This window comes from Hylaeus volcanicus, chromosome 1, assembly GCF_026283585.1.
Source record: "Hylaeus volcanicus isolate JK05 chromosome 1, UHH_iyHylVolc1.0_haploid, whole genome shotgun sequence".
NCBI classification, from domain to species: domain Eukaryota; kingdom Metazoa; phylum Arthropoda; class Insecta; order Hymenoptera; family Colletidae; genus Hylaeus; species Hylaeus volcanicus.
The window spans coordinates 29525277-29540399 of NC_071976.1; the positions used below are offsets into that span (position 1 = coordinate 29525277).

General features: G+C 41.3%; 1 protein-coding gene across 5 annotated transcripts in view; it reads right to left on the minus strand.

The window, feature by feature from the left end:
* Positions 1–15123, minus strand: part of LOC128874011 (ras guanine nucleotide exchange factor B) — a 49386-nt gene that overhangs the window by 30008 nt on the left and 4255 nt on the right. For 2 of the 5 annotated variants that reach the window (XM_054118219.1, XM_054118256.1), the window contains exons 2-7: positions 13079–13150; positions 10375–10673; positions 8563–8900; positions 7997–8353; positions 6105–6639; positions 5021–5118 (exon numbers count right to left, since the gene is read on the minus strand). In XM_054118219.1, coding sequence (XP_053974194.1) covers positions 5021–5118; positions 6105–6639; positions 7997–8353; positions 8563–8900; positions 10375–10673; positions 13079–13137 — 1686 coding nt within the window. In that variant the 5' untranslated portion in view covers positions 13138–13150. The other 3 variants (XM_054118239.1, XM_054118247.1, XM_054118229.1) reach the window with 3 other exon arrangements.

The following is a 15123-nucleotide window of genomic DNA, read 5'->3' on the forward strand; positions in this document are numbered from 1 at the left end:
ATGTGAAGCTCGTATGCATACTTCTATCATTTTTCGGTATTCAATTTCCTGTAAAAATTCGCTGGGATTGATTCAACATTGAATCGATGAGACATCCAATTCAATAGGAAAGAGCCCCACTTACGCGCTCCATACACCACTATGTCTCGTATTTCACCTAGTATTTAACGGTTAGGTTCCTACTAACGATCTACTTGTGTCTCGGATGGCGAAGGTAACACTTGTTGCTAAATAACGATCCTCTTCCTTGACAACACAACAAGGCAAATAGAAAATTACTTCTATCGAGATTCCACTGTGCTCAGATTTAAAGAGAACGAATTAAGTTGATTTTGAAATGATAACTCTGACAATAAACTTTCAGACGCCATCATTCGTAATGTCAAAGAAAATTAATAACGAGAGAAAAGACCCTGTCGCCATTCGTCAAGTTGACTGCGAAAAATTAATCTTACAAGATCAAAGTCGTCGTATGTGAAGGTGTAAAGGTCCGAGACGAATCGCGAGTCCTTTTTATAGTGTCTCCTCGACTTGTTACTGCTGCCCATATTTCAAGGTTTCGCTGCAGTTCGTCCACTTTCTAGCCTCTCCAGTTTTCCTCCGCCAATTTTTTATGTCCGCCGAACAATATCCGCTTTCTCTTCACTTCATTTGCGCAGTATCGTCTGCCCAGATTTCCTTGCCAAGGAAAACTCGACACGTGAAATTTCTTCACGAAACGAGGAGCCAGTAAACGGTGACACAAAGTCGACTAGCTCGTCGGAGGAGTACCATGAGCCCCTTTTCGCGTCAGGATTGAATTTTAAATCTCAGAAACCCACACGCTGAGTTTCTTCTCGCGATGAACCGAGGAGAAAGGTATTCGAGCAATTCGAGGTTCGAGGTGTCAGCATAGAAGTTTTTCGACGACTTCTTCACGGTGCAATGCACTCGAATGAAATCACGGGTTCAGTCCATTTACAGCCGTCAGCTTTCTTTTTATTTACCGTGTAATACCGTAACCAGTGCTCCGAAACTGGTGTTACGAGCTACCTGCAACGCACCGAGATATCTTTCAATTTCTTTCCTAGTATGTCGAAAAGATTCGCGCGGGAGGATCTTGCTACATCTGTTTTTTTTTTTGTGACAATTGTGTTTTTAGAAGACTCTACTAATTGTTGTGGTCTTGGCGAGTTTTATTCTCCTGTCTTGATAGAAAAGCGTGGTTTAACTTTAAAACTAATATTAACCTAAATAGGCCCTAAATTCTTGACGATGATTCGATCCCACACACAACGTTATTCAAGCTCCTATTGTGCCTCGCTAGCAATATCGATGTCTGCTCTGACCCTGACAAAACTGACCGCAACGATGACGAAACGTTGGTTTACAAATAACAGAGGTAGCCCGTAACCGGAAGCCGCAGAGGATCGAATTACCAGAGCGTTTCAGGGAAAATCCTAGCCTGTGGAAATCGATCGCCGTCGAAATTACAAGCGTCCAATTGACGCGCGTTCGACGACGTTTCGCGATTCGACCAGCGGAAAATCGATCAGGTGATCACTGTCTCCTATGAGAATGTTCACTTTTTAAACGATTCACTGTCGTCGACGAGCTTGGGGGGCTTCTTGGTCGCGCCAGGGTACATCGAAAGCGCGACTACTTGCGTTTTTGCCATGAGACACGCGCGAGACGAGAACAACACGAGACTGGCGTAAAGCGAGTCAAGTGAGCGGCGAACCGATCTTCCGGTTAGGTTTGCTGCTCGAAGGAGGTGGTGGAGCTGGTGCTATTAACCGTCTACGGAGGCTGGACTAGCTGGGCTTTTCGCAGTCCACGGTGAAAGTGTCTGGGCACGCTTTGACGCGAACGTCCCTGCTTATTGGTGTCGGGAACGAGATAATTTTCTTAGTCTTGAACAATAATATGAACCATGGGTTTATACGCTGCTCGTTCATTTCGACTTTCTAGCGGATCTGCCAACCGCTTTACTAGAACGCGATACGCATTTTGCTTGGAGCGTAAACCACCTATAACTTGGGATATTAACGCTGATGATTCATAAAAGAAGTCGATTTTTAGGAATTTTTATCCGGAACATCGTGGAATGTTTTTCAAGTATATCTGGTAAAATTTTTAAAGAGGTATTTTTGTAGCCTGATTGTAGAAGAAATTGCTGAATCTAGTGGCACGACTGACGACGATGAGCCATAATAATTCGCGAGGTTAAATGTTTTTTCTTAGCAAAAGATAACACTTTTAAATAATTAAATATTATAATAAACTGTCCAGCTGACCAATTGATTTTGAACGTGTATCAGAAATTTGAAGTTTGACATAACGTATTAAAAGTTCAAAGTTTACAAGATTGCTATGAAATTGCGTCTTACTTTTTTTCCGTCTGGGTTCGAAACTCCTTAAACTTCTTCGACCGTCACTCTCGGTACCGTAATTACGTTCGCTTCCTCCGTTCGGAACCGTTTGTAAAATACTTCTTCGAAACTTGTTTTCGAACAGCTGCGGTTGAAGATCTGCGATGTATCTCTCGCAAGTTGTACGCAAAGTGCTTCGCTTGGCTGCTCATGCAAATCGTTTGACCTACGGCTGCCTCATCTTCTAAGGTGCAGTGATACGTTATCTCAAGTTGTTATAATGCGAGTCGTGCTCTTTCAAAATTGGATGCCGAGTAAACAACGTTTTTCCGCAAATTTACCATTCCATATGTTTATGGTAATATCCCACAAAACATAGAGGAGTCTCTCTCTATACATATATAACATCTCTCTCTCTCTACATAGCTGCGTCTCTTGACATTATAAATTTAAAAAATGTAATTGCCTCTTCTCAAAGATGTACTGGCAGCTGAATGACGATACTTGAAATGTAAAAAATTTGTCGCTGGTGCGCGGGAAACGGTGACACCGTTCGTTAGCGATTCTCCCTGATTATCGACGTTAAACCCTCGTCGGATCTCACGCGTCGAAATGTGTCAGGCTATGCGCGATAGTCGCATTGATCGTCTCTACGCCGGCATCCGTTTCCTGCTCCCCTATTTCCATACAATGGCCACTGCACTGGGCAAATATAGATCGTCTGTGCATTTAATGAGACTCTCGCTATCGGGACCCCGAAACGGGGTCGTAAACCTCGTCGACCTTATTTTCCGCGTCAATAATCCAGAAAACACTCGCCGCGAAACATCTCGTCGGCATTACGAGAAGTGCTGTTCCTCTTCTCCGCCCGTGGAGGAATCTGCGCGAGAAATTAAAATTCGCGAGCTGAGAATCTGGACGCTTTTTCTCAACGGACACAGTTATTGAGAGATTATACAGATTTGAAATTAAAATAGGATCGATATGTTCCTTTTACGTTTTCTCGAAGCTTGAATTCGTAGAAACGGCGAGTGTAAAGTAAATGAAAAGTAACGAGCAAATTAAAAATTAATTCTGCCATATACAATATAAAAATACAGTCTTTTCTCATTTATTGCCTACTTGAAACAATAATAAAGTTCGATATAAATATTTAAATTAATAGATAAATAACTTCCTCCAATTAAAATGGTAGTAAATGTAGAATGCTGCGACGTGCTCGTTTCTGTTAATTAATTCTTATTTTTTGCTACGAATCGATGTCTGCTCGTATCTTTGAGTACGCCCACCGTATCCCTCCTTCGCTTTATTTAGAGCGTTCGAGTCAGAGTTTATCAGGCGTGCAACATTTATGATTACGAGTCTGCGTATACTTTGGCCTTCGACGAAAGCGATTCAATCTCGTCGCGTGTGTGTATTCATTCAGTTTTATCGTACAGTTTTATCCGTGAGAACATCGACCAGGTGGACGCAAAATTGCTACTTCTCTCCCCCCTTCGAGTCACTTCGTTTATTACGATACTTTTTCCTTTCGAGTGGGGCTATTATATTTCCCACCTTACGTTCTCGCGCGTTTCATTCTGCGGACGTTCATTTGCGTAACGATAACGTTTATCAGGGACGAAGAATAGTATGTGGTTATTTCTTATTCGAACTAACAACGTTTGTTTTAAAAATATATTTCTTCCTAATTAAATGAAGAAGTTTCATTTTAAAAGGGGAAATTATGTGATGTAGGTAAAAGTTAAAAAAAGTATCGAAGTAATACTTTGAATTTCGAGATGTTCTTCTGACGTAACTTCGTGAATTGAAAATACAGTGCCACTCCAGCACAGAATGAATTCTATCCTGTATATCAATTCTATTTTCAGATTAATTATACATAGTTTCACACATGATTTATACATATCTACTTTATGAGCTTATTCTCACAAGTGATATAAATCAGAACTGTCTTATTATTTTTTATTCATTTAATTATTAAATTTGACCTCAAACAGGAGTTCTGTTGGTACAGGTGCGATGGGTACCGTCATTGGGTCGTTTCATTGCATAATTAAAAAACTCACGGTACGAAAGTATTGCTCAACAAACAAAGTACAGAAGGTAATCTCTGAAGTGCATCAAAAGTAGTTTTATCTAAGGAAAACATCGTTTTTCGTGTTGCACGCAAGACTCGCGCAAAGCTTGTGTTTTCTTTAATACCGCGCACTACCACGTAAATATACGACGTAATTAACATGTGCGTATGTCGAAGTGAAAGGTTGAGCAGCGATCGAAGGAACCAATCATAGCATGATAGTTTCTTTACTTTCGATAATTGGATTCTTTCATCTCGTTTCTCCGAGAGGTGTTCTTCCGCAGAAAAAGTAGATTCCGTGATTGAAATTGCGGGGAGATTGTACCTAGTTCCCTATTCCAATAATTGTCACCATAAATTGGAGCAGAAACATTGCCAATAATCCAATAATTTTGAAAATAAGTTGAAAGTACATAGGAGACACTTGTTTGCCAACAGTTGATAAGAACTTAGTTCTTCGTTGCTATTTCAAATAATAAATTTCCAACATTTCAACTTACCATGTAGGTTATCTCCGAGTTATCGAACTTGATCCTATCGCTAGATTTTAGCCACCATAACACATATTTTTGTAATAATTTTCACTTACCCGTCGTTCCTCCTCGCGCGCGGCTCTCAAGTGAGACTCAATCGCGTCCAAGTCGATCTTCGGCATCGCAGTCTCGATATTGTATACGTCGAAGCCACCTTTAACGAGAAGAAAACAATACGTCACGTATCGTGTGCGCTATATCGGTTGAAATGACCCTGACTAACAAGCTCAAACCGATTTGGGTTCCGCGATTCTACTTTTCATTTGTCAATATTTATATTTATTTTGATATTTTTTTTATTACACACAAACTATTACAAATTCACTTGTCTTTGTCACTTGTTCATAATATTTTGCGTGTTTATTTATTACCATAAAATCAAGGATTCTAAGCAGAACAAGACACACATTCCTTAAATATTCGTTTCGAATAATTCCCAACCATTCAATTGTTATTACAAGTAGGACAAGCTAATGGTTATAAACGTTACATAAAGTGACCCCACGAGTTCGAAAACGTTTCAATTGTTCTACTATTTCAGTTCATTCTTTTAGACCTGCGAATTGTGGTAATATTTTTTTACACGAACGCAATGCGAACTCTGCAGAGTCATAAGTGGAAGAGAACAGTCGAGGAGGAAAAGCATAAATGAGCAGCCACAGCGAAAGAAACGTGTCATGTATGATAGATAGGACGAGGTACTTTTATTGTCCCAGAGATTACGGTAATCGTGTAGGATTCCTGTACGACAGACGTGAAAAATAAGGAACAAGTTTGACCAAGATTATACGTTTCCCAGTTGCGTCGAAATCGAGCCGCCTACTGTTAGGTTCGCATGGGTCATTGTCTTCCATGCTTTCGCACCGTAAAATTTCACTTCTGTGAAGCAACAGTAAATTAAACGTAATCGCGTTTCCGCGGTGCAAAGGGTAACGAGAGTAGACTTCCGTTTCTAGTCGAAGAAGAGTAAAGAGAAAGCCACTATAGTTGATACGTTCGTTAATATATTTGACTGACCGTCGTCAATAAAAACTATATATACCGAAGGTGCACGAGTTAAAACATGACGCAACTCGCGAAGACAACATTCTGTTAATAATATAATATCCAGGGTCATCATCCAAGTTTTCAATCAAGTACCTGGACCATTATCCGTGTACGCCCTTCTCTTATCAGGACGTCTCTGTCCGTTGGACGTCCTCAGCTGTTGCTGGTGTTGTTGTTGCTGTTGCTGTCTCCTCTTCGCCTGGTTCCTCGCCATCTTCTCTTTTTTTCTAGTGTCCGCGCTGGAGGCCTCCGGTAGATCGCGATCGAGCAATTTGTTGGTGTCCTCGATGGCGTCTTTGATCATGCTGATGGCGGAGGAAGATCGCGTGGAGACGTGAATCGGATCCAGAGCCTCCATGGCGACGACGTCGGGCACCGGTTGCACGTATTTTTCGAGATCTACCCCGATATCGCGGCCGATGCTCGAGAGGAGATCGATTTCCTCGAGCTTGGTGTAGGTGGGCTGTTCTTCTGGGTAACTGTCAGTGTCCGTGTTGCTCCCGGAGTCGTCGTCGGCGGAGCCGTTCGACGTGACGGTCTGGCGGTTGCCTATTTTCGAACGTGCCTGGCGAGGCAACTCCTTTGCCTCGCGTATCAGGTCGATTGCCTCCACCACGATATCCTCCGTCTGAAAAATAAAAACGCTCGTCAGGTCTTTCGTCGTCGTTGCAAACCGCAATACCATACGATAAAGATTAAGAATGGGACTAACGTTTATCTACGCGTGATTTAACACTTTATAGAGCTGAACTCCCTGGGCATTTTTTCCCTTTTTTTTGTCATAATCCATTTATTTAGTGGTAACAACGAATACCGGTGACTTGTAAAAGGTTAAGAGGGGTTTCTTCTTTGCCAACTATATTGCTGTATCGATTACAATTTGGAGTATTTCATACGTTGACGTCAGTTTTTATAGTCGAAGCTGATCTGTATTCCTACTAGCTGGCATTCAGTTGCCAAGTGGAAGCAAGTCCGTGGCTAAAGTTTCAGGAAATTTACGATTAACGCTGCCGTGTAACTACACGACGTGAAACAGTTGAGAGTTACGCTGTTTTAAAATGGGGAACGTGCCGTGAACGATGCTGAATACATTAACGCGGTCTGCACGCGTGTGCGTCTCGTATGCAGTCGTTAGCCTTCCACATGAGCTACGAGTGCCGGCGTGCTCGATAAGGAATAAATTCTCGGATAGTAATTAATTTATGAAATAACGTTAGTAATCATTTTTTATAGAAGGTTACACAGACCATTTCGCGATGTAATTACTATTTGTTAATTATTAATTAAAATAAATTCCCGTTAATTTAGATCGCTTCGGTATAACGAAGAAACGTTTACGTTGCAGACGGTCTTTAATTCGCGTGAAAAATCGCAGCAATTAAACGCTTTTGAAATCCTTTCCACCAGAAAATTCAACGCAAACGCGATTCGTCTCGTTCACACGTGCAATATGATACACGTGATGCAATTTGCTGCAAAACGTACACGGTGTCGTTAAAATAGACGCTAAACACGTGTTACCTACTTCCCATCTATATTCGTTCAATGCTCTATTTGTTGAGACAATAGCAATCCTTCTACTCTGGTATCGACATCTATTTTATAATAAAAGAAAGAAACGACAACTTTATAGTATACTTAAAAATTGTATTCAAAGTATTTGAGTTGTTGACTTCTCCAAAGGCATCTGGTCCAATTTAGATTGGGTCGAATAAAGAATCATCGCGAGGCTAAAATGTTGAACATTTAGAATTACGTGGAAATTATTCCGATGAAGTACACAACGTTTAAAGTTTTTATAACCGACCGCGACCCTTCTTATGCATCAACCTAATACAAACATTTTCTTAACAAACACGAGATCACATTACCGTATCCACAGTATCAAGTGATCGATCTTTTCATTACCGTTCACGTTATCCAACGACTGTGACATCACTCGCTTGTTACACGAAGGTAATGAAAAGAAACATTTCGATACCCACCTCGCCAATTTCGCTGGTCTTCCCCGAGTCCGGTATCTCCTCGATTTCTGGAAACTGGAGGGTCTCCTTGACGCTGGTGGTCAGCTCGACGATCTCCACCTCGACAGAGACCTCGCGATCCTGCTTGTCCTTCAGGATCGCTTCCGAAAATTCAGTGGTGGTTACGGATACCGTGTCGGCGAGTGCTTCCTCCGGTTCCAGCACCGTCAGATGCGTCTCCGCCTCGACGACGCTGTTGACAATCACCGATTCCGGCGAGAGTATCTTCTCCTCCGTCCTCGAATCCTCGACGCTCTTCACGTAGTTTATGCACTTCTCCGAAGGCGGCACCACCGACTCGTACAAAGATGTTACGGTCTGGAAGCAGAGCCGAGAACCGACAATCAGTTTCGCGGGCTTCGTGACTGGCCTGGCGTAGGCAGGCGCACCAGCGATTGGAGATCGAGAAATCGATTCTTTTGGTTCCTTGGGATTTCTTGAAGTAGGCATAGGAGGAATTTATCCTTCCTCAAACGTTACTTAAAACTTTATCAAATACCATAAATAACACGCAAGGATTGATTTACCTGTATATTGAACTTGGGCTTCTCGTAGAAAGTCTTCCGCTGGTTTTTCTGCCCGCAGAGATGGTTGATGCTGTCCTCGATGTTGTTATTATACTCGTTGTCGTTCTCGACTGGTCGAGTGTCGATCTCGTTTAGCGTGGCGTAATCAGGGCAGCTCTCGTGCTCGTCCTCCGTCAGATCTGTGTCCGAGAGAAGCGAAGGCGCCAGGTGTTGAAAGCCTGGATAGTTGGGGTTGACGATACCGCGACAACCCGCGGGTAGATTTCCTTCCTCGGACCAGTCGGACCACTCGGACGGTGTCAACTCGTGGGACGAGTCTTCGTGAGAGGAGTTACGCCCTGCGGAATTTCATGCTCGTTGAACATTGCCGGAATACAGTATAATCGGGCATAGTAACGCGGCACTGACTCATCGCAGCTGTCCAGGCATACTGATCCAGAAGAGGGGGATCTCGTGATTGAACCGTTTCATTAAAATACAGATTGATTTGACGCGTCGACGCGTTTTCGTGCAGGGGAACGCGAGTTTTCGAAAAGATAGTATCGGTCTTATCTTATGTATATTTAACTTGTCGGTCTTTGACTCTGGTTTTCAGGGATTGAGCAGTCGTGTTCAGTCGTTGCAATGTTCTCGATTCTGTCGTTTAATAAGTATTTCTTAGTAAATTAATAAATAAATTCATTATAAGTAAGGGTAAAGTTAACATAAAGACAGATTAAGATTCCAATCAGGACAACAACGAAAACACATGGACGTCCTTGTTTCGTTCGATGCCTTCTTTTTTTTTGTTTTTGTTTGTTTAGCAGACACCCAGCCAAATTGGGCGATATATCAGTGCTTAACTCTATAAATATATCAAGGTCGTGTGCGTCATTAGGTCGAAAGAATTCCGGTTAATGTCAAGAACAAAGTCATTCTTGTGGAACTTGGGGATCTGCCTGAAATACCGAAGTTCGTGACTTTTATGATAATACTGAACCCAGTTTGTTGATATTACACTCGACATCATTTTCATATCCATTGCTATGGAATATAAGTGAGACTGGTTAGCCTTTCGATTGGCACGTGGAATTTCTGTGATGAAAATTTTAGCAACATATTTTGGTTCTAGTAAATCATAGTTGAATTTTTATCATAGAATCACTATGATCACATAGTGTGGATTTTATAGGAGCGCAGGGCAATTCTTGAAAGTGTTAATTGAAGAAAATTGCGTTATGAATCAGCAATTACGATGACAAATCACGAGAAGACTGATCTCAGCAGATTATTTAAACTATCATATTTTTAGTGAGCGTTTTCATGAAATTTTTAATAGATTCTCTCGAGGATGGATCAAATTATCGTTGATATCGATTTATTATACACAATTGCTAAAATCTTCTCTATAATTAATCATTGTCTCCTGGTTTCAGTATTTTATGATGAGTTCTACTTGGTCTTTTTGAAAAATAGAGAATACTTTTTTATTAGTCTACAATGTAAACACTGAACTCACAAGAAGTTGTGTAGTTATATCACAGAGCTACGGGGAAAAACCTTGAAGAGAACGTAACAGTAAATTCAGTGTATAATTAGATCTGCTGGACCAGGAACTCGTGCATTATAACTACAGGAAATTAAATGTTCCGATTAGAAGAATTCAATCCCCTTCAAATTCTACAAAGAGAAAAATAAGTTTGCAAATTTCAGTTTGCTTGCGTCATAAATGTTCTTTGATAATCGCTATCATTTAACTTTTATTTTCATAAAATTAAAAAAATGCTTAAACAAATCCAGTCAAATAAATTTACAATCAATTATAATCATTACCTTCGTAATCGGCCAAGCTCTCGATAGAACTGTTTCTGCGGATCCTAGGTATCGATAGATTGTTATTCAAATTCTCCGTCTCGTTGTTCGAGCTATCGATCTGCACGTTGTCGCGAGTGATGGCGAGGGAAGACCACGTGGTGGTGTCCTCGGCGACTCGGAAATCCTCGGCGTCCTCGGAGCTCAAGTCGGCCGACGACGGGCTTCTGGTCACCGAGACGTTGTTCGTCGAGGATGTCTCGTTGCGATTCCCGATTTCCTCGGTGCCTGGCTGGTGCTGGTCGCTCCTACGAAGCTGACTGCGAGCGAGACAGAGAAATGAGTCCAAGTGGATCGATACGATCCGTTAGTCGCGGCCCGTACGATCTATGGCGATGCAAATATAGTCAGCACACCTACGTAAGACGTTTGCGAGGTAGCGCGAGCCACTCCGCTCACCCACACACGCCGCACCGCGCTGCGCCGCGCCGCACAGGGCCATTTGCATTAAAATCCCGACAATTATCCATTTTCAAAACGGATTCGCGACACGGATCCACCAATTTGTCTGTACTATTTAGTCGAACGTATTGGCCTGATTACTGCAGAGTTGACTATGATTTATCAAACTAATTTTTATCGTATACACTCATACACGGATCTATTCGAACGCTTGTGTTCGAATATCCAAATAATCTAAGTAATAAAAATGAAAAGCATCTCAATCTTAAATTCTCGATTAAATTTTATGTATAATTCCAGCGACAATGAACCCTTTATACATTCCCAAAGTTTCATAATTTGTTGAATTTCCTAGTTCGAGTTAGTCTCGTGTCGATCTCACTTCTTGCAAGCATCGATCACGAAGGCTCTCTAATCTCAGCATATCAATTATTGCTCAGTATATTGCATTCGTCCAGAGATTCATACAAACATACATCTATGCTGTACAGTATCGGTGCAAAAAAAGTCTTTCTACGAGATCAAACAGCAGGCGTTCGTTAAACTTGATTGTCGCTAACCGAAACGTCAAGCAAACGCAAACATCGTCAAGCTCGCGTGATCGAGTACGACAGCCAATCGATATTCGGTGGTGCATACGAATGTGCAATTTCAACGAAGGGATCGTCAAAGACCTTGCGAATCGTAGATCGAACGTGTTTGCAGAAATTAATGAATATATAATTGGCATGACGTCGTGCATAGAGAACATCATATTCGAAACAACAATCGTAAAGAAAATTGTGAACTGAAATCTATCGTGAAGCCATCTGTATCTAGTGAAGGAAAACGTAACACCGCACTAAACAAAATTTCTAACAACAAGAGTCTCGTGTAATCGCTGCAGATCACAAAGAAACGAATATTAAACCTAGCGAAGAAGTAAAATTCGAGCATAGTCGTGTGAATTGTTGCTTGATGTGAACAAATATTGAAAAACAATGACAATTCAAGCATTATAGTAATCGGACCTGAGTATTTTTGAAACAATATTTCATGTTATTTCATTTCACATTCGAGTAAAAAAGATTTCTTAAAATAAATTCTTTTTGTCGGCATTGGCATTGTTTTTTAATTTGATTATCGTTAACGAGATGATCTACCTGTAACAATGCTCGTACGTTCAACAAACACGTGTGTTGAAAAGGTTTTTGGATCGGTGGTAAGAAAGTTCATGCGACAATCACTTGTTGCGATGTGTGTGCGACTGTTTGATGCGTTCGACAGACAGATATAAATATTTACAAATGGAGGGCACACCGAGAAATAAAATACTGGAGGTGGTAGGATGGGTTATTGCTTTTCTGTAAACATCATAAGAAGCACGTATCCTAGAATGCATGATGAAACAATAACAATTAACGTAAACGGCATATTGTATCAAAAAAGGGGACCGCTTAGAGTCAACACTAACCTTCTGGTTTTCCTTTTCAGTTAAATGCCTTGGCATTGCTAATAATAAGGTTTGGAATAAATATTCTACAATTTACACTAGATAAGTAAACATCTAAAGCAACTCAATGCTAGATCTCGGTGAAACTACGCGACTGAACGTGAGCTAATTGCTAATTCTACCAAGACGGTACTCCTGTTAACTTTAACAAATGAAATACTGTTTTTTAAAATGTTGTCCAACGTAGTATTTGAGAAGTAAGTTATGGTATTGGTCGTAGAATTAAATGCAGGGTAATCGGGGATACAATTTTCGAGGAATTCAGGACTATATGGTATTCGCAATAGTAGAGAAATTTTTAATTAACAAAGGTCAAGAAAATCAACCCTCGAACTAATTATTCTCTGTTCTTTGATGATACGATATTTACGTGTAATATTTAATTAGACTGAGTATGTTTATTTATTCATAAATATGTGGACACTTTCCACGTTCAATGAATAGTTACACTGTGTGTAACTATTCGAACAGTATCGTTGAACACGGAACGCAAACAACCAAAGACAGCGCGAAATAAAAGGGTTTCCACGGCAGCCACGCCATTCGCAAATAAAGAAACGTGGTTCCACACACAGCAAGTTCACGAAAATCGCGACAACTCGCCCTGCCGCAGGGGTAGCACTGCCCGAGTCCGCGAAATCGGGCCCGGTGGAAGCTCGATAGGGTGAACGAAAGCGATGATGAAACGAATCAAGGCTACAGGACAAGAAGGCAAGAGCGTAAGGTTCGCGATGAACAGAGTCGGTCGAGGATGATGGACGTTGCGCTTACTTGTTGTTCAGTCCCCCAGGATGCAGCGGTACCGAGATGACGTCTTCCCTGAGCCGCATATCGGATCCTCGTCTGGAAATAATCGAAATAAAAGGTCAATGTGGTTCCTCAGCAACGATTCTTTGCGTTTCTGCGGCAATTATATCACCTTAATTAGGAGTAATTTATTTGTAGGCTTTTTAATTTTAGCGGTTAGCTTTTGGAATTTATTATGTTAGCGGTTGTCTACTAACGATGCTCAACTTTAGGAAATAAGCAAATTTACACTATTCGGAAGGTAATTGTCAGCCAAACAACACGTAAGTCTCAAATACAAGACGAGAAATTACAAATTATTCCAAGCAAAATCTATTTATTAGATTCGTCACCCACTGACTCTTTTTAAATAGACCGGTGGTTGAGGCGCTATAGTGAGAAGAATCAAAGACCTTCCGCGGGTAACTTTTCGGTCGATTCTTATTATACTAAACAAATACTCGCCGACGTGGTGTCACACGAATCACAACGCGCGTTCTACTTTGGCTTCATCTTAGAACACAACTGCCAAACAAAGCGCGGCACAGGTATGTCACGTTCACGAGGGAAGGACTCTCATTCTTCGACGGAATACACGTACGCGAACCGCGTGGCTGCGATTAGCTCATCGATCCCGTTGGATCATTTTCGCAGGTACGACACACAGGAACGTGAAAGAAAAAGAGAACAGCAACGTGCTGTTGGAATCGATCGCTGCGACCAAGTTCCTCTACCTATCCCGAATGGAAAAAGGGAATGGGACTCACCCCGACCGCCATGTTGAAGCCGTGCGCAAGGGTGTTCGCGTTTCCCCTGGTTTATCGACTCGCAACCAACACCCTCGTTCCTGTTCTCCTTTCTCTGCCCCACCTCCCTCACCCTCCCTATCAACCCTCTCTCTCTCTCTCTACCTGCGGCTATACCATGTCCCTGGCTCTCTCTATCTGACATTCCACTCGGTCGCTAAACACTCCTTCAATTTTTCTAATCTTTCATTTGGGGTGATTTTTACTGGTAGGCTGGTTTTAAATACTTTTTAAATATTTTCTGTGTCGTGTATGTTGAGGGTGCGTGATTTTTTGGGGGAGGGATGGACGGATGGGTATTTAGGTGCTTCGCGTAGCGGTTTGGGGCAACTGTTTAATCGATCGTTGCGCGTTGCTTTTAGCTTGCTTTGTGTTTTAGCTAATGGGTATGCTCATGATTTTAAGGACTATATTTTGCTTGGAATAATTTGTCATTTCTCGTTACATTTTGGTTATGTATGTTTGCTTTTACTTTTCCCCGTGTTTTAGTTAATGACCTGTTTTTACTATTTTGAGCTCTTCGAGAATTACGTATGGCGTGGAAGCATTCATATTTGAATATTTTTGGTTCGAATGAAAGTCATTTGGATAAGTAATTATACTCTGCTTTTTTTCAGAAATTATTTTCAGCCGTTTCGTCACACTTTATTTCGTTATTTGCAACCTTTTCTAAAATTTATAGGTTGTACCCCCTCGAGAATGTACATAAAATACAACGTTGTTCCTTGCAATTCCTCCCCGGAGATTGAAACCGGCAGAGGATTACCTCGCGTATCTGTTTTACTGTTCCCGTAGTTTACTTCTGTTATTTCACGCCTACTTATTTTCTACGGCTTCCGATTTCTCATCCGTTTACCTCGATTCCAAAGCATTCTAAACACTCGCTTTAGCAGAAGGGCACGCAGGTAACGTTTCGTAATCTTTCTTTATCCGAGATTCGCACAAAATCAACGAGTCCTGAAACTAAATTGATTCGAAGCTGTTTTTAAATTAAATCATGTGAAACAGTGACGAGGGTCAAATCAGTTCAATTTCCGTGAGTGAAATTTATTATTAATGTGACAGTTAACGTCCAGACAAAAATGGAAGGGAGGATGACAAGGGATACAATTCGGTTCGCTTGGTTCTTTCATCAAATATGTACAACACGGGGATTGTAATTTTCTCGAATGAGATTGGAAAAGTGAGAACCTTGAAATGTTCCCCTAAGAAAAACTGTTCTGG